This window comes from Rattus norvegicus, chromosome 1 (genome assembly GCF_021556685.1).
Source record: "Rattus norvegicus strain SHRSP/BbbUtx chromosome 1, alternate assembly SHRSP_T2T, whole genome shotgun sequence".
Lineage (NCBI taxonomy): Eukaryota > Metazoa > Chordata > Mammalia > Rodentia > Muridae > Rattus > Rattus norvegicus.
In genome coordinates this window covers 85,411,207-85,430,607 of record NC_141534.1, presented here as the reverse complement: position 1 = coordinate 85,430,607, position 19,401 = coordinate 85,411,207, and the positions used below count along the sequence as shown (strand labels likewise).

Sequence of the window (19,401 nt, the reverse complement as noted above, 5' to 3'; positions counted from 1 at the left end):
CTGGTTTCTGCCTTCCACCCTCCCAACGGTGAGCACTCCTTGCAGTAAACAAGTCCTTATTTGGCTATGTCTGCCTGGCCTGCTAGCTTCCGCATAGTGACAGCCTATCTACATGACCCACGTGGCTTGCTAGGACTGGCCAGTGCTAGCTATTTAAGTGTGGCGCAGGGCATTCCCCGGGAGGAGGAGAAGAGAGAGAAGGAGAAAGAGAGAGTCAGAGGAGAGAGAGTCAGAAGAGATAGAGGTCAGAAGATTGTATCAAGGTTCCTGAGTAAAACTGCTTGAAGAAGATCTCCTGTGGTCGTGTCTTCCTTGCTGGTCGAGGTTGGGCGCGCCAGTATTGGTTCAACTGGAGGTCAGTATGTAAAAGAATGAAAATCGATCCATTCTTATCCCCTGTGCAAAGCTTCAGTCCAAGTGGATCAAGGACCTCCACATCAAACCAGATAAATTCAAAACAGAGGAAAAAGTGGGGAAGAGTCGTGAATACATGGGCACTGGGGAAAATTTCCTGAACAGAATACCAATGGCTTATGCTGTAAGATCAAGAATCAACAATTGGGACCTCATAAAGCTGCAAAGCTTCTGTAAGGCAAAGGACACTGTCATTAGGACAAAACGGCAACCAACAGATTGGGAAAAGATCTTTAACAATCCTACATCCAATAGAGGGCTAATATCCACACTTTACAAAGAATTTGTGAAGTTAGAATCTAGAGAGCTAAATAACCCTATTAAAAAATGGGTACAGAGCTAAACAAAGAATTCATAGCTGAGGAATATTGAATGGCTAAGAAGCACCTAAAAAAATGCTCAACATCCCTAGTCATCAGAACAATTCAAATCAAAACAACCCTCAGATTCCAACTCACACCAGTCAGAATGGTTAAGATCAAAAACTTAGGTGACAGCAGATGCTGGCGAGGATGTGGAAAAAGAGAAACACTCCTCCATTGTTGGTACAACACCTCTGGAAATCAGTCTAGAGGTTCCTCAGAATATAGACATTGCACTACCTAAGGTCCCAGCTATACCATTCCTGGGCATATACCCAAAAGATGCTCCAACATGCAACAAAGACACGTGCTCCACTATGTTCATAGCAGCCTTATTTATAATAGCCAGAAGCTAGAAAGATCCCAGATGCCCTTCAACAGAGGAATGGATTCAAAAAATGTGGTATATCTACACAATGGAGTACTACTCAGTTATCAAAAACAATGACTTCATGAAATTTATAGGCAATTTGATGGAACTAGAAAATATCATCCTGGGTAAGGTAACCCAATCACAGAAAAACACACACGGTATGCACTCATTGATATGTGGATATTAACCCAAATGCTCAAATTACCCAATATGCAATGTACAGATCACATAAAACTCAAGAAGGATGACCAAAATGTGGATGCTTCACACCTTCTTTATAAGGGAAACAAAAATATCCATAGGAGGTGATAGGGAGGCAAAGTTTAGAGCAGAGACTGGAGGAACCCCCATTCAGTGCCTGCCCCACATGTGGCCCATATATATATATATATATATATATATATATCTCCACCAAAACTAGATAAAATGCATGAAACAGGTTGACAGGAATCGGATATATATCTCTCCAGAGAGACACAACCAGAACATGTCAAATACAGAGGAGAATGCTAGCAGCAAACCACTGAACTGAGAACAGGACCCCTGTTGGAGGAACTAGAGAAAGGACTGAAAGAACTGAATGGACTTGCGACCCCATGAGAACAACAATGCCAACCAACCAGAGCTTCCAGGGACTAAACCACTACCAAAGACTATACAGGGACTGACCCTGGGCTCCAACTGCATATGGAGCACTGAATAGCCTTGTTGGGGCACCAGTGGAAGGGGAAATACAGAAAATGTCGTGTATCTACACAATTGAGTACTACTCAGCTATTAAAAACAATGACTTCATGAAATTCATAGGCAAATGGATGGATCTAGAAAACATCATCCTGAGTGAGATAACCCAGTTACAGAAGAACACACATGGTAGCACTCACTGATAAATGGATATTAGTCCAAAAGCTTGGAATACCCAAGATAAAATTCACAGACCATATGAAACTCAAGAAGAAGGAAGACCAAAATGTGGATGCTTCCGTCCTTCTTAGAAGGGAAAACAAAATACTCACAGGAGGAAATACAGGGACAAAGAGTGGAGTAGTGAGTGAAGAAAAGGTCATCGTGAAACTGCCCCACCTGGGGATCCATCACACAGGCTGCCGAACGAGTCACTATTGCTGATACTAAGAAGTGCTTGCTGACAGGAGCCTGATATGGATGTCTCCTGAGAGGCTCTGCCATATACTTACTGACACAGATGAGGATGCTTGCAGCTAATCATTGGACTGAGCATAGGGAACCCAAAGGAAGAGTTAGAGAAAAGACAGAAGGAGCTGAAGGGGTTTGCAACAGCATAGGAAGAACAACAATATCAACCAACCAGACCCCACCAGAGCTCCCAGGGACTAAACCACCAACCAATGAGTACACATAGAGAGACCCAGAGCCACAGAGCCACATATGTAGCAGAGGATGGCACTGTCCAGCATTAATAGGAGGAACAGCCTTTGGTCCTGTGAAGGCTTGTTTCCTCAATGTAGGTGATGCCAGTGCATTTATATGGGATTGGGTGGGTGGGAGTGAGAGCATCCTCATAGAAGCAGGTGGTGGGGGAAGGATATAGGAGAGGGTGTAAAGGGGATAACATTTGCAATGTAAATACATAAAATAGCCAAGAAAAATAAAATTTAAAAAAATGTCAAAATCACCAAAAAAAAAAAAAGTCATCTTCTAAATTCTAATCTCTTCTGTTAAATAGTTAAGTAAGCAAGAATAATTAACCTTAGTGACTTTCTCCAGCTTTAGAAACAGGCAGGAATAGTAGGAAGAACCAGTTTCTATGTTCCTAAATAAAATAAATAAATAAATGAATGAATGAATAAATGAATGAATGAAAAAAATAGGCTCAATAAACCTCAAAAAAAATTTAATTCCTGCATAGAAACTTTTACAACGACTCTTCAGAGAAAGAGGCTTTTGTTCCTACTAAACTCAAATGCAATCATGACTGACAAAGGAAAGCTAAAAATTACCCTAAGAGTAAGCAGAGCCAAAGCTGGAGGGCCTGAGGCACAGGCATATTGATACCATTTCCAGGAGTCCTTGCCAAGTAGGCATGAATCTCCAAAGGTCTTGTTCTGAGGAGCTCCATTTGCAAAACAGGGTTACATCATGGCTTTTCACATTTCCACAACACTGTTGATCCCTAAGCTCTTGGCTTCCCTAAACCAAAATGAGATCAGTGCTCACAGCGCCACTGCCTCTAAAGCTATATTTCCCCTTGCTGAATAGCCTGTTCCTCTGGTTTCATAAGGTAGTTCTTCTTTCAGCTTCTGGTAAAGCTCTGACTTCTGATAAGTAAGTCTGGAAGCCAGGACTGTCTGCTGTCTGCCAGCCCTTAGGCAGGACATAGCCTGCTTGGGAGAAAACTGGCTAGAGAACAATCACCATATACCCCTAACTTGTCAAGAACTAGGTGTTCCTGGTAGCAACCTGTGCAGTGCCTTGATTTTGTTGCCCAGATGGCAAAGAACTTGCAAGCATGGCGGTGGGCAGTGTGCCCAGAACAACTGTCTTCATAACAAGCTGTGATAAGGGACAGTGAGGAACAAGCTCCAGATAATGGAATGGCACTCAGAAGCAGGTACTACTCCCAAAGAACAGCTTTGTTACCTCTTAGCCTCTTTGGCAGCTGGCAAGCTCACTTTTATCATTAGAAGGCTGAGGGGTGGGTCCATGAAGAATGTAAGCTTAAAGAGGCCTCTTTATATCATAGTACATGTGCAGTTCAAAGAGTTTGAGGGCACAAGCCAAATCTATTCCACTACTTGCTAGATAAAATTTGTTGCAAGCAACAGCATACTGATAAGGGTTAAAGTTTTCTTTTCTTAAAAGACATAAACAATAATTGTACCAAGAGAATAGCTTCATGGGAAGAGTTGGATGAAGTCACACATAAGACATTTAAGGCTAAGTCTGGTTCATTACACCCACATGGGAAAATGTGGGGTATGCCATTCAGTTAGATTAACAATGCCTTCCCAGCATAAAACACTTCCCAGCAAGCTTTGCTGCAGGTTATGGTCATGTGACTGAGATCTGGTCTTTTTGATTCACCATGAATTGGAACTGCTCCTTCCTATGTGCATTCAACCTCCCATGATGCCCTCACACATATACCTAGACAGACTTATGACAACTTTTAAACTGAGCTGGATTACACCCTGGGGAAGATTCATACACCCACTGCTCACCCGACTCGACTTGTCTCTTCAGTGTCTACATTCTCTAGCCAACAGCTTGATACTTTCAGCTGCAGACTTGATCATGGCAGGTTTCAAGATCTCATGGGTGCATAGGAGGCTCTCATGGCATACCTACTGTGAATATGTGGCCTAAAGCAGATAGCCAAGATCAAATCCTGTCTTGACCCTCACCCATCACCCAAATGAGAGCACAGTGCCTCCCTGTTAAATGAAGATCATTAATAAACTCCAGGGGCTCATTGGTAAGAGTATGGAAGGGAATATAGGAAGTCAGAAAGCCACTTGGTTCAGGCTCAGGCTTGTACAGCTGTATCCCATGAGGGCTACGCTGGCCAGGGACCATTCTAATACCTGTGTTTTAAGCTTTCCCTGTAGCTCACCTTATTAACTTTTATACCAGGCAGGATGTCAACTGCAGGCAACAGAATACCCAAAGGACATGTTTCTGTGTATATGTACATGTTCCTGTCGGTACATTCATGTAGGTATGCCTAGGTATGCTCAGTGTCAAGTATCTTCCTTAATCATGCACTCACCATTATTTTTTTGAGGTAAGTCTGTCTGGTCTTTCACTTAATCTGGAGGCTATCAACTCAGCTAAACTGTCTTGCCAGTGAACCCCAGGGATCCTGCTGTCTCTACTGCCTCAACTATTATGCCTGGATTAGGGTGGGGTAGGGGTTGGTGGGGCAGATTACACTTAGCTCTTCATACTTACAAAGCAAACACTTTACTGAGCCATCTCCCAGGCCCAGCACAACTGCTTTTAAAGGGGCTTTGTGGGAGCTGGTTTCTATGTCAACTTGGCACAAGGTTAGGATTCACCTGGGAAAACAGAACCATGATAACATGTTTCCATTAGGTTGCCTGTAGGGCATTTTCTTGATTGTGAGAAGGCCCAGCTCACTTTGGGCATTGCCACTCTTGGCCTGGTAGTTCTGCGTGTTATAAGAAAACAGGCCAAGCAAGCTTCTGTGGCCTCTGTATTAGTTCCTGCCTCCAGGTCCAACAATGACTTCCTTCAATGATAGTGATGTAGACCTCTAAGCAGAAATAAACCCTTTCCTCAAGTTGCTTTGGGTCATGGTGTTTTATCACAGCAATAGAAAACCTAACTAAGGCAGGCTTCAATGTGTCCCACAAGAATGGCTCTAGCTGTCCAGATCTGGGACTTTGCCTGGTTATCCACTCTACCCTCCTGGTCCACGTCTCCTCTAGCTGGTAGCCAGAAAGCTGCTTCAAATTCCTAGAAAGCTGCCAGGGCCCGATTCTTTCAGGGACCATCTCAGGAAAGCAGGGCTTTCTATAAGATTCTCCCCATCATCCTACGAGCCTTTCTATTACATCTGCTGAAGTTCTCCAACTTGTCTGTGTCTTCTCCAACCTCAGGTGACCTTCATGGGAGCAAACTGACTAGGGCTATCTGCACCCCCTGTGAAGACTGAAGCACACAAAAAGAAAGGGGACGCTAGGGTTAGACTAGCAGTTGATGCCTAGTCTCTGGTCATCATGTGCCTAAGGAGGCTAAAATTCAGCTAGTACTTTGGAGCACCTCCCACACACCAGACATTATGTTCAGGGCACAGTCATAAACAAAGCAGCTGCTGTCACTTCCTCATCTTGTGGTGACTGAAATGCTATCCTGAAGATTGAGGTGATGTCTGGTAACAAGACAGTAGGTAGCACAAATGTTAACCACACACCTGGGTACTACACCACTGTCTCCCAAGAGCATGGGGACCTTATTAGAAAGATGTGGGAGTGACTGCCAGCAGGGCTACTGGATTGGAGTACTAAGTGCTAATGCTCCTGGCAAGAGTATTAGCAGTTTATGTCCTCATCTATATCTGCAAAAGAGAGTTAACAATGTCGACCTGACAGAGTACTGGGAGTTCAAAGAAGCTGAAACATGAAAGCTCTTGATTGTTGATATCCACGGACTAGCACTGACAACATGTGGCTATGTAAAATAAAATAAACTGTTCTAGTCGTAAGTGGCAATGGTCATGTGTTGAGAGTTCCACAGCACAAGTGGCTGGAGGCTGACAGACTGCAGGCAATTTAACCAATACCTGGCATGGTCATATGCTATACCTGTGTGAGCTCGGAGTGACACCATAGAGTTTAATGCAGACCTCCTCACCAAGTAGTCAAATGATAGTCATTTATTGAATAAAATGAAGCATCCCAGCCCCAGGATCTCATCCTGTAAGCACCTGCACGCCAGTCAACACAACCAGTCCAATAGTAACCATGTTCTCTCAATCTCCACCCCAGGTCCAGGAGAGCAGGAGGTTAGTAATCTTCAACATCAGAGTCCAAGTCTGAGCTTTGCTGGTTCTGAATCTGACTCTGCTTCCGGTACAAAGAGGCCACCTGAGGAGAGTGGGGGAAGGAGGTTATCAGCAGCTCACCAATTACTCCCATCTCTATAGCTCCTAACCAGAAGCAACCCTTTACCTAGGGCCTCACCTGGTCACTGGTAGTGGCCTGCTCTGGCTGCTTATCCTCACGGACACGAATGAACCGAGGGAAACGAAGGGAGATCCCTTTTTCTTTGTCCACCTGTGGGAGAGAACAGTGGTAGGGGAGGGGCTCTGCTGGGCTGCAACTGCAGTAAGCTGACAAATTACTCCCTATCTGGTCTCTTCTTCTTTCATGACCTGGGCCTTAGATCAATGGGGCTGAGCAATGGGCCGTGAGGCTTAAAGAAGGTGTTTGAAGTCTTGGTACCTGATGTTCTGTAATACTCAAAAAATGTAAGATCCTACAGTTACATATGTTGTTAGCATCCTAATAGCCTTGAGTGTTGAAAAGCAGTCAGGGATTTAACGTCATCTAGCAGTTCTCAGGGGCCAAGCAGCAGTTACCACAGCTCTCTGTGAAGCTATCTCTTTCTCACCTATGAATACAGGCGCACAATTGGCATTTCTGTGAGGATTACATGGGTGATATGCCAGTTATTAAACTATGGGTGAGTCATAGTAAAGTAGGACAAAGGTAGCTCCTTGCACTTGGTGCCAAGGGCCCTGGCTCTCTACTGTATAGTAAGTATATAAATAATAATAATAATAATAATAATAATAATAATAATAATAATAATAATAATAATGAGATATACCAAGCCTGGTAGAACTTGTTTGTAATTCCAGGTGCTTAGGAAGATGAGGCAGAAGAATCAAGTTCCAGGCTTCTGTGGGTTAATAAGAACTTGTCTCTAAATATACAAAGGTAACAAAAATACACAAAACAAAAACACAGGAGAAAAAAGAGGGGTCTGGTGAAGCAACAATACCTCAGGGAAGGGACTTGGCTCAAAGGTAAAGCCCCTGCCTAGAATTCCCCAGTGAGGGGCTGGGGGCATGGCTCAGTGGTAGAGACACTGCCTAGAATTCTCCCACTGAGCACTAAGGGCATAGTTTAGTGGTAGAACACCTGCTTAGACTCCCCCAGTGAGGGCCTAAGGGTATATATAGCTCAGTGGTAGAGCCCCTGCCTAGAATCCCCCAGTGAGGGCATGTAATAGTCAAGCAGTTATCCTAAGCACCAAGAAAACCCTAAAAACCAACAACAGCAAAAATCTAGGAGGTCCACTTTGCAAAATACAAGTCTGCTTCTACTCAGAAAGTACATACCAGTCAAGCTTCAGAACAGCAAGTAAGGTCAAAGAAGGAGCCCTTTAAGTTGAGTTGCACTGTCTCCTGGGTGCTGCTCACTGACGGCTACCAAGTCTGCATCATTGATCTGCTCTCACATATGGACATTAGCCATGGAATTACAAAACTTGGTACCAAGACAACTAATTCTGAGTGACTTCAGTAATGAAGGAAACACTGGTGAGGCATGCTGAATTTTCCTGTAAGTCTGGGTTCTCAAGTTACTTTGAAGATGAAGGTGAGATGCTACCAAAGGGAGTAATGGCACTGTCTTCTTTTATAGCTGAGAATATCTGACATCCACATATATTCAAGGCTTTTTGATTAGTATAAAACAGATTAGTATAAGAACACCACATTCCAAGATCTTTCCCCATCAACTCTGCCTTCCTTCCCTCCAAGGGTCCTTCCCAGACCCCAGCACTCACCAGGCCCCGAGCAGCAGGGTAGATGGGAGACAGGGAGAGATCAGCACATTTCACCTCCCACACAACACTCGGGTCTAGCCAGTGGTCTGGGGCCACTGCCCCATCAATCCTCACATAGGGGCGTGGGGTAGGCAATAAAAGGGCCTGCAGTAAGCAGAGAAAATAGAGATGAGTTTAAATCTCAAAGCAAGGGCCAAGAGCAAGGGATGGAGATTAGGAATGAGAGAAGGGGCCAGAAAAAAAAAAAAGGAATGAGAGAAGGGGAAAAGAAAATGGAGCAATCCTTCAAGCTAAAAAGCTAAACAAGGAATATCAAAGGGAAATGGGGAAAAAAAGAATGGAGACACATTGAGACTGAGAAGGATACTAAAAATAGAGGCAGAAGCCCAGAGACAGAGATAGAGACATAAGACAAAGACACAACACACAAGGGGAAGAGAAGTTTTTGAGAGGGGAAGCACAAGCCTGGGGAACAGCAGAAAGATACCCAAAAATGGGACAGAGATGGGGTCTAACCAACACATAGGGCAGAGCTTCACACTCTAAAATGTCTGAGCCCACTAAGAAAAATCATCCTTCTCTAGAGGCTCATGGCACTTTTCAGGAAAAACAATCAGAACCCAAGGGCCACATGTGTGCTTGGCTGGGACATGCAGTCCCTTGGACAGCATCACCAGGAAATTTCTGGTAGATCTGGGACTTGAACCTGGGTGTTCTGGGATCACATGCAGCCAGAGCCCTGCACAGAGTAAGTGTGGTAAGAGGTACTGGGTGGTCACAGGGCCCACCTGCATGCTCTGATGATGTTCTTCCAGCTCCTCGTCGCTGAATCCGGTTCCCAGCTGCAGGAGAAAATGGGAGATTAGAAGTTCAATTAGCCAGCACCTAACACCATTCCTACCACCTGAGATGAAGTGGAATGATGCTACTGAGCTATCAGCCACAATTCTCTGCCCTGAAAGGCTGTGCTTTTCATCCCTTGTCATTTGTTTTCTAAAAAAAACAGTCCACTCTCCTCTGTTGACTCTCTCCAATGTCTAGGCAAGATCTCTACCACTGAGTCATAGACCTAGCCCCTCACTGGGGGATTCCAGGTAAGGACTCTACCACTAAGCCACACTCCAACCTCTCACAGGGGATTCTAGGCAAGGGCTCTACCACTGAGCCATGCCCCAGCCCCTCACTGGGAGATCCTATGCAGTAGCTGTACTGCTGAGCTACATTCCCAGCTTCATATATAGGATGGCACTGGCCTTGTGACTTCTTACCTCCCAAGTAGCTGGGATCACAAGTTTGCACTGCCACTTACCACTCCTATTCTTAACATTACCAAGGCAATGCAAAAATGGGAGTAGTAATAGTCTGTGCTGGCGGCTACCTATAACTGCTTATGTAAGTTTCTAACTAGACAAGTGCTGTCTATATTAATAGCCTTATTATTTCTTGCCTTCGACCATAACAAGTGTTTTTAAACTCCATAAATATTGTAAAATAACATACTAGTGCCCAAAAATATGACAAATTTCAAGCTACTTGATCACGTGGGTAAACATGCAAAATATCACTCATTTACTCCAAGTTGACTGAACCTGCACATGCATGATCCCAGGTACATCTCAGAGTAGAACTACATCCCTCCCAATTCTGTGACAGCACCCAGTCCCCAGGACCTTGCATATGGCCTGCAGCTCTTCACTCTCCTCATCGTAGGCAGCCAACAGGAAGCCCCCATACCGGCCAGCCCGCTTCCCCCGGCCCAGGTAGGCACCAATCACCACAAGGTCTAGAGTGTCGCCCACACCTTCAAGGTAGTCCTTCTTCAGCTGGGGAGAGAAGTAAGGGATGAGAGGAGCAGAAGAGCAGGTGGGAACTTGCTATTTGAAGTTTGTACTTGAGAGCTTTGAGGAAGAAAAGCAAGACTCATGGGAAGCTACAGGTAAAAGTGCTTTTCAGCTTGAAGCAAAGCAAATGAGCTAGAGGTCTATGAGGGCAATCAATCATCTTTGATCTTCCCAGGCTGAGCTAGAATCTGGATCCTCCTGTCTCAGCCTCCAAAATGTTGGAGTTACAGTATGCACTACACACCCAGCTTGGGGGTCATCTTGTTTTCCTCTTTGCTTGCTTCAGTTCCCAAATAGTCAATGTTAATCCACTCAACCCATTCCTTCACACGTACCTACCCATTCAGGAAACACTTATAAAGCACCAGTTCAGAGTGTCATGCAGGCACTTAAGATTATGAAAACAAGAGTGAACTATCACTAAGGCAGGGAAGGTTTGTATACAATGACCTGATTCTAGACAGGAGAAACAGACCAAAACAAAGAAAAAAAAAAAATGTACAGCAGGACTGGCTTGCATAGCTCCCAAGAGCCTCCATCTTGTGGCAGAAAATATTCCTGCACTCTCCAGATTTTTGCCCAATCCTACATCCACTGGCTTATTCTCTAAAAAAAGCAGCCAGAGGACACAGGATCACATGACTTTCACTAGGATCCTGCTGGCTTCCTTAAACTTTTAGAAAAGAACCTAGTTTCATCTCATAAGGTCCAAGGTGCTACAGTCTTACAGCCTGCTCCCTTGACCGCCCTTGCTCACTATGTCCTACAATACTGAGCCTACGCCACCTCTGGGCCATTGCAGCTACGGCTCTCCTACCCACTCTACTCACATAACCCACCCCTTCCTGCTGTCCACTGCTGGGCCCAGATGTCACTTGCAGAGAACTCTTCTAAATGACCCAATGCCCTCTGAAGACCCTCCCTAACCAAGCTGATTCTTTCCATGAGCTCTTCAGAGACAGGTTTCCCTGGACACAACCCAGAAACCTCTCCTTTGTACACCTCATGCAACAAGGACACAAGGAAAGGGACATAAAGACCAGGCTTGGCTTCCTCACAATGATATCCCTAAGGCTTAGGCTAGGAATAGAAAAGCCATTAGCCACACTTTACTAAGGGAGGATATCTAACTGGGGTAGAATCATATAATGGTATCCCATGCTCAATTAAGGAATGGATGGAGACTCTGTGCACAATAGGGAAAGACATCCACACTGGGAACACCAAGCAGAGGCCAGAATCACCTTGAGCCAGTTGTGTGACCTCTTGGCGATCTCATAGGTAGCATCAACATCCAGGGTCTTCACCATCAGGCCCTCACAGGAGTCTGTAGGAAACATGGAAGCCTGACTATGGAAGCAGTGGCTCACAAGACATAAGCAGGCAGGATTTCAGGCAAATCTCAGGGTTTGGGAGATGGGAACATGGTCAGTACAGGTACAGCAAACTTCAAACCCTGGGAGAGAAAAGTAGTTATACTCACCCTTCACTGACTGCTCTAAGAACTCAGCAATCTGCTCGATGTCCTTGGTGTCCAAGGAGGTGGCAAAGACAAACTCACCCTCTGTCTCCACAAAGTTCTCACGGAGTAGCTGCCGGCGTCGAGACAGGGGCTGGCGAGCCAGGGACTATGAAGAAAGAAAGTGGACAACATAGAGGAAACGAAAACTACACATGTCTGATCTTTACAGCATACACAAGGGTCATACATAATGATGTATCTATGAACGCCTTGGGGAAGGAGGAAGGAAGAGCCATCAGGACTGCTGTACTAGAGCTATAACTGTAACTGAAGGAATCAGAGAAAGGCACACCCCACTAGCATGCTGGACTCAAAATTACCTAGTGGGGAACCACCATCTTCCTGGTAAAAGATAAATACTTTGTGGAGTTATAACTTAGTTTTTACTTATTACTAGTTTATTTATGTAGGTATGGGTATGCTATGCCATGCATGCACATGGAGGTCAGACGATAATTCTGTGGGGTCAGTTCTTTCCATTCATCTTCTATGTGTTTCAGGGACTGAAGTCATGTCATGAAACTTGCCTGTCAAGCACTTTTACATGCTGAATGGTATCCCATAGGCCCCAATTCTTATGTTTTTAACCACACCCAACAAGGGTTAGGATAATGAAGTTCACATACATGTCCAAGAGGATCTTCCCTATGCTAATGAAGAATCGCTTAATGAAGAATTAAGTGAGAAACACATTAGTCAATGCAATGGTCCCTCAAAATCTATGGAAGCCCTGCCTCAGACATCAAAGTTCATACATCCTTTATAAACAAGGGTGCAGTAAGCTAGGCAGGGGTGGTGCCTGCTTACTAACTTAGGAGGCTGAGGCAAGATCACACACAGACACAAACTTTATACCTACAGACAAGACAGATATAATCTGAATGAGATGTCATCTACCCATGGGAAGGCTAGCCTCTGTTCACCTTACTTCTCTAAGGTAAACTCATCTGTCTGGTAGAAACAATCTTCATTCTGTGGCTCAGTTAGCCAGGACCATTATAGACTGTCAGTTTTCTTGATGGCCCAGTAACATAATCAGATCTGGACCAGTACAAAGATTTCACTGGCACTGGCAAGACAGAAGACACTAAGCAGAAAGAAGAGGCAGGAAAAGAATGAGAGATTTCACCACTCAGCCCAACCCTATAAGCACATAGAACAATTTCTCACCAGGCTGTGGTGAAAATGAGTTCCAGTATCCTAAGCGACCATTTTCAAACTTTTCTGTCTCAAGACCCTTAACAGTCTCTTTTCTTTTCTTTTCTTTTCTTTTCTTTTCTTTTCTTTTTTTAAAAGCAGATACTAGAGACTAGAGATATTTATGAGGCACCAGGTCTCATAAATACAGGCACATACTTTACTTCTAAGCTCATTAGAGAATTCTAGGCAGGAACTTTACCATTGAGAAATAACCCCAGATTGTTAAAACATACTTGAGGATTCTGTTTTAAGAGCTTCTATTTAGGGGACGTTAGCATTTTAAACTCCACCCCCAACAGTTACCTAGCAACAGCCAGGTACGCCTGACATTATAAAAAGGGCTGCTTGTACCCCCTCATGCTCTTGCTCCCTCTTGCTCCTCTCTTGCTCTCTCGCTCTTACCCTCTTCTCCATTTGTCCCCTCTTCCCACTCCCCTCCCCACTTTTCTCCATGTGCACATGGCCACCCTCAACTCTTCTATTTCTCTACTTTACTCTTTCTCTTTCTCTACCCTACCACCCTCTTAACTCACCTCCCCATGTCATGAATAAACTTGATGGGGGAAGGTTTGTTTCAGCATGGGTCCTGCTGAGGCACCCCCTTTCCTCAGACCTCCATAGAACATAATCCCTCCTCCCTTTATCTTTTTAACAACGCAACATTGGTGCTGAAACCTGGGACATAGCCTCTCTTTGTCTTTTTATAAACACATCAGGGGGAACAGAGAGGGGGTCATACTTGATATTTGTGACACAGAAATTTGAAATTTAAAGACTTGTTAATTCATTAAAAAACAGTGCATCCAATATACCCAAATAGCATTTATAGTTCCCTTTTTTGTATTCTACAAATGAAGCTTGTGACCTTGAGATCAAGCTAGACAGGTAGTCTACTCCTGTGCTACCCTACATTTCTCCAAACTGCATGTTTCAGAAAACACACCTCTATCTAAAACTGAATAGTGAGAAGAGGGGCTACAGCTGAATGTACAGTGTGCAGACCATTTTGTTCAAGAGAATAGAAGCTGGTTTTTCCATAGTTTCCACAGTCATGGGGACAAAAACCTACTTCATACAAATGTGATAGGAAGAAAAATCATATAAATGTAAAACCACAAAAGAAGTCCTCAAAAACACCCTGCAAGGGCATCTGGGAGCCTCCGTCCTCCAGAACCCACACTTATGAGAGCCACTGCCTGAGCATGAGATCCCAGCTCAATGCTGGGGTAGAATCAGAAACAGAAGCCAGAGAGACAGCTCCAAGCTCACTCCAACCTGCCACCCCACGGCCACCTGTCACAAAGCAGAACTCACCTCTCCGTTGAGGTAGATGAGGTCAAAAGCATACAGACACACTTGTACCTGTATCTCCGATGCATCAACCTCCTGGTTGGAGCAGAATAAAAGACCAGGCATGAGGGAAGGGGAGGTGGCATTCTGTGCCCTCTCTCATCATGCCTCAGGCTGATTCCTACCATCCCTCACTCCTACCTCTGGCTAAGGTCACACTGCCTAGAAGGCAGCATTGCTGCAGGTATATGCCCTAAATGAGGGTGGCTCTTGGGAAATCCTCACTTCATTCTCCTTCACAGGATTTGCTTTCCAGCCTCCCTTGTAGCTAATGATGATAAAATGCTACAATTCTAGAAATATAAATAAGTATAAATATAAAAGCAAAGTCATCTGAAGTACAATATATGTGACTTCCCCAATAGAGCTTTCATAATGAAATTATAGATACAGGAAAAGGACTCTTATATTCCCTAACTGGGATGCTGGGATAAGAATGTGATGGCTTGGACGATGGCTTAGCCAAAGCTAAGAGATCCACATCCAGATTCATTCTGCCCCTTAGAGAACCAAGTAGGATGCCTAAGTCAGGACTGGGAGGAAAGAAACAGAGTGTGCCACTGCTCCAGAACTGTATGGGTTGATGCTACCTTGCGCTTGCGTGTGGTGAGCACTTGGAATGGCTGGATCTGCTTCTTTTCCCGGTCCCAGGCCACAGCCTCAGTGTCCAGAATGAAAGATGTGACTGAGGGGTGTTTAATCTACGAAAGGAAGAGGTCAAAAGACAAAAGCAATCCAATGAATCCCTCTACCCTCCCATTGCTCTCACAATCCACAGCTGACCTCAGCAGGACACAAGAAGATAAATCTTCCTGAGTTCTCACCAAGGTACACTAGCTTTCCTGATGATTTGCCACTTGGTACCAAAGACCAGATACAGCAGCAGCAGCAGCCAGAGAAACTTCCCTCTTCTCTTAACCACATTCACCTTTCTGTGAACCCAGTACTTCCACTCTGAGGTCTCTGACTAAGCCAGACTGTCCCCACCTCACCACATCCTGCTTCAACCACCCCAGCTGCTGGTCTCCTGTCCTGCACTAACCAAGACTGCAATAGTCTCTGGCCAGCAGCCAGGGTATCTGTCACAAACCCTGATTATTACTGCTGTACTTGATGATAAAAATGGTATGCCACTTCCCTGAGTTGTGATCCTCTCCTTGCCTGGTCCCCTCAGCCTCTCTTCACTTCAGTACAGGAACAGGTGGTCTGTGTCTCTAAGGGACAGGTGACTCACAGCACTGGGCCTTTGCACTGCTTGCCTTCCTCCCTAACCCTTTCCTGTGGTTTGCCTTCCCTGGAAATGGAAAGCCTTCTTTTCCCAGGTACACTGTCAGGAACAGTCTTTCACATTGTATCCCAGAGCTAGCTGTATGGTTTAACAGTTCTGCTTTCTTGACAATTCACAAGGTCCAATTCAAATCTACTTTTCCCTCACTCAGTGCTAGGGATTGAACATAGGGTCTTGGGTAGTACATGCCAGGCAAGCATTCTACCACTGAGCCATGCTACCAATCCCTCACTGGTGTTTTCAAGGTAATGGCTCTATCACAGAGCCATGCCTTCAGCTCCTCACTGGTGCACTCAAGATATGTGCACTACTACTAAGCCAGACCTCCAGTTTCTCATTATTAAGACTCTACACTAGTGTTCTAACCACTGAGCATTATCTCAGCCACAGTTATGGTTCTTATTCACCACAGACGTAGGACCTTTTCTTCAGAGTCCATAATGCCATCTCTAATGAAGGTAGCAAGCCCTGGCTATGGTACCACAGGCTATGGCACACAGCATAATGTGCTAAATAAGAATGGGCATAGAAGACAACATACTGCATAAGGCCACTTCTGGGATACAGCAAAACTAGGACGCGCTCAGTGTTTAAGAGTGATATTCTTGCAGTGGATCTGAGTTCAATTCTCAATATCCACAAGGTGCAAAGAAACCCATGGCCTAAGACCCGGCCCTGCTTTGCCTCTGAGCTTGTAAAGCTCCAGATGCTCACAGGCCAGTATCTTTGAGGTCCTCTCAGCCTCATCCCTGGACAAACTCGAGCCTGATCCAGGATTCTACTAAAGTCATTCACAGGAACCTGTGTTAGACAGTATCCACAAGCTGAAGCTAGTGGGGGTGGTGGGCTGAGTGGGACATAAGCCTAAACCCCTTTTTCCCTTTGTTTCTGTCTGGAATGTGGTGGCTATGGGGAGACAAGAAATGGGATGAAAAGCTGGCCAACCAAAGATAGTGGAGTCAGAACAGCCTACACCTGCATCCATATTGAAGAAATAAGCAACATCTGCTCAGGCCACACGGAAGTCAAGTTTGTTATATGCAGATATCTTTTTTCCAGACTTCCTAGTGAGCCCTACCCCCACTGCACCAGGTTGGTCCAGAGGGGACTGTACTACAAGCCCAGGAGGCAGATGGCTCACCTTGGGGATGCGGCTGATGATGTCAGGATACTTTCCTGAGTTGTCTTCCTGGTTCCTGCTGAAGATCTTCACTTCTCCACCTTCCAGAACATGTATCTACCATCACAGGAGAAGGAAGAGGAAACCAAACAAGTCCTTCCTATATGACACTATCTTCAGATCTCACCTTCACTGTCACCTTCAGGTTGGGAAGTTCAAAGAGCTGCTACACAGATCTGAGCAAATCAGCTCAAATTTCCTGATACCTGTAACCTGTGTCTGGCATCCACCATCTTTTCTTTTTCCTTTTTTTTAAAACTTTGCTCTGTGTGTGTGTGTGTGTGTGTGTGTGTGTGTGTGTGTGTGTGTGCATGCTACTTAGGACCTATACTGAGTACCTTCCTCATACAGGAAGGGCTGTGCTTGCCCATACCTGTGCCCGCTGCCCATCGTATTTATACTCGCAGGTGAAGTCGACCTCCTCAAAGCGTTTCAGGACCTCACGGACACCCCGAGTGGGATGGGCCAGCATTGGTTTAAGAGGAACCCCTGGGAGGGAAGAAACCGAGTTGGGGGGGGGGGGGGCGGGGAAAGGGAACAGATAAAAAAATTAGAGAAAGAGACATAAGCTACCAATAAACCTTTGGACCTACAACTCACTTCTCCTGACATCATATTAGGGAGAGGACCACCACATTTCAGATGAGAAACTTAGGTCCCCATACCAGCCTCCCTGGAAGCTATTAATGGCCATAAATGGACACAGAAGTAACAAGTAACAGAAAAACAAATAATATGGTCACATCAGTCACATCCTTTACAAGCAACATTACTCCCCCTTTTCCCTGATCATCAGCCTTTAAAGTGAAAGGAAGCAGAGAGAAGGATAAGATAGAAGGAACCCAGGTCTCTAGATGAACACTGGAGCACAGCCATATGGTACCATGGTTGCCTGTCTTGCTTTGAATATGTATGTACATAACAAATTCTCTGCAGCCAAGCCACTGCCTTCTGGACACTTTTTGCTGCTGCACCCTATGCCCTGCTCAGTTCATAAGGGAGACCTGAGGGGGAAAGATAAGGGCCTCACCAAAGGGAACAAGTACTCAGAAACTGTCTGGGGGTAGCTGTCTACACCTGCTCCATGGAAGATAGCTGCCCCAGCCTTGAGGGCCCATGGACAGATACCTGGGCTCAGCTTGCAGTGCTCTGGGAGACTTTCCAAGCCATGTTCCAGCAGCACAGGGATGATGCGATCCAGATCAGGCACCTCACTAGGGATAGGTTGGAGAGAAGAGAGCAAGATGACAAGGTCTTTTGTTTTCTTCCATGGTGCTGGGAGAAGCGGTAGAACCTAGGCCTTGGGCATATGAAGAAAATGATCTGCTGCTGGACTATACCATACCCACAACCCAGATAGGACAGACCTAGGCAGGCAGTGGCAAGGTCCAGGAAGTGGATTCTAGGCAAGCACGCTCTTAGCCCCTCACTGGTGGATTCTAGGGAAGCAGTCAACTCCCTGATTTTATAAGACAGGATCTTGCAATATATCCCAAGTTGGCAGAGAACTTGAGATCCCAAGGGTATACTAGGATTTCATGGGTGTACCTCCACACCCAGCCCATGAAGAAAGGTTCTTTCTACAAACTCCTAACTTGAAAACTCTACTGTCTACATACAAGTGCAAGTATAGAGCTCCCTTAGCCCATGCCAGACCTGGGCTCTACTTATCTCTGTGACCATGTCCCCACTCCTGCCACCAGGTGTTCTACTCTCAGTCATCACACATCATGCTGACTGCATCCTCCATTACCCCTTGCTCATATTCCAGTGACTGTGTCCCACTCAAGGATATTGCTGACTTATTCAGCTAATCTGAGACCAGGCAGAATGGATTGGACAGAGCTGGGCAGATGGTGGATACTCCAGAGGCTGAGCCACTGGAAGATGTGAGAAACTCATCACCCAGGGCAGTCAGGTGCAGATCAGGTGTGTTGGGGACATTTATGGAACTGCTCCCTGTCCTTCTTTCCTCTGGCATGGTCACCAGGTCAGTAATGATCCTAGGTCACCTGCTGGCCAAAGTCCCTCCATGTGGCTCACTATAAAGCCCTAATTCTCTCTGTGCTGGTAATATCTATTATGAGTACCTTAGGGCTTTGGCTGAAACTCTGAGCATCTTGTACCTGCAGCCCTCAAATGCTATCTCCACCTTTCACTGCTCACAACCCAGAATCATCCTTGTCTAGACCACAATCCCTTGTTATTATGAGCCCTGTGTCAATCACTCACGTGTTGGTCATCATTCTGCCCCAACCCTGCATCTCACCAGAAGGTTTGCTTCAAGATCATGCCTTGTTCTTCCAACCACATCTTTCTGGCCTCTGCTGTCTTGCCCTTCCCAGCATCCACCACGGCTGTGGGAAATTCTATGAAAAGACCCACCAGCAGCTTAGTAATGAGCAAGACCTCTTAGTTATTCAAGGGTCCAGGGTCATGGAGGGTGGTGTATGGCATGTGACAGGGAAAGGAATAAGGTAGGCTGTCTAAGTGCATTCTCAGAGGAGAATGGGGCAACAGATGGAAAAGAGAGGCCCCAGTAACAGGGTGGTGGGACGAAAATGGGCCAGGGCTA

The 19,401-nt window shown here is 45.4% G+C and overlaps 1 protein-coding gene across 3 annotated transcripts in view; it reads right to left on the bottom strand.

Moving 5' to 3' along the window:
- Positions 1-6,508: 6,508 nt before the first annotated feature.
- The window catches only part of Lig1 (DNA ligase 1), a 38,488-nt gene continuing 25,595 nt past the window's right edge, over positions 6,509-19,401 (bottom strand). Inside the window, exons 16-29 of one of the 3 annotated variants that reach the window (XR_015642737.1) lie at positions 19,096-19,195; positions 17,955-18,040; positions 17,200-17,315; positions 16,788-16,883; positions 14,949-15,059; positions 14,323-14,394; positions 11,770-11,914; positions 11,531-11,613; positions 10,116-10,268; positions 9,234-9,287; positions 7,997-8,589; positions 7,483-7,554; positions 6,834-6,926; positions 6,512-6,737 (exon numbers count right to left, since the gene is read on the bottom strand). Coding sequence is in view for 1 of the 3 variants with exons in the window: in NM_001024268.3 (NP_001019439.1) it covers positions 6,657-6,737; positions 6,834-6,926; positions 8,446-8,589; positions 9,234-9,287; positions 10,116-10,268; positions 11,531-11,613; positions 11,770-11,914; positions 14,323-14,394; positions 14,949-15,059; positions 16,788-16,883; positions 17,200-17,315; positions 17,955-18,040; positions 19,096-19,195 (1,334 nt within the window). In the remaining 2 variants the exon portion in view is untranslated. 3 annotated transcript variants of the gene reach the window in all.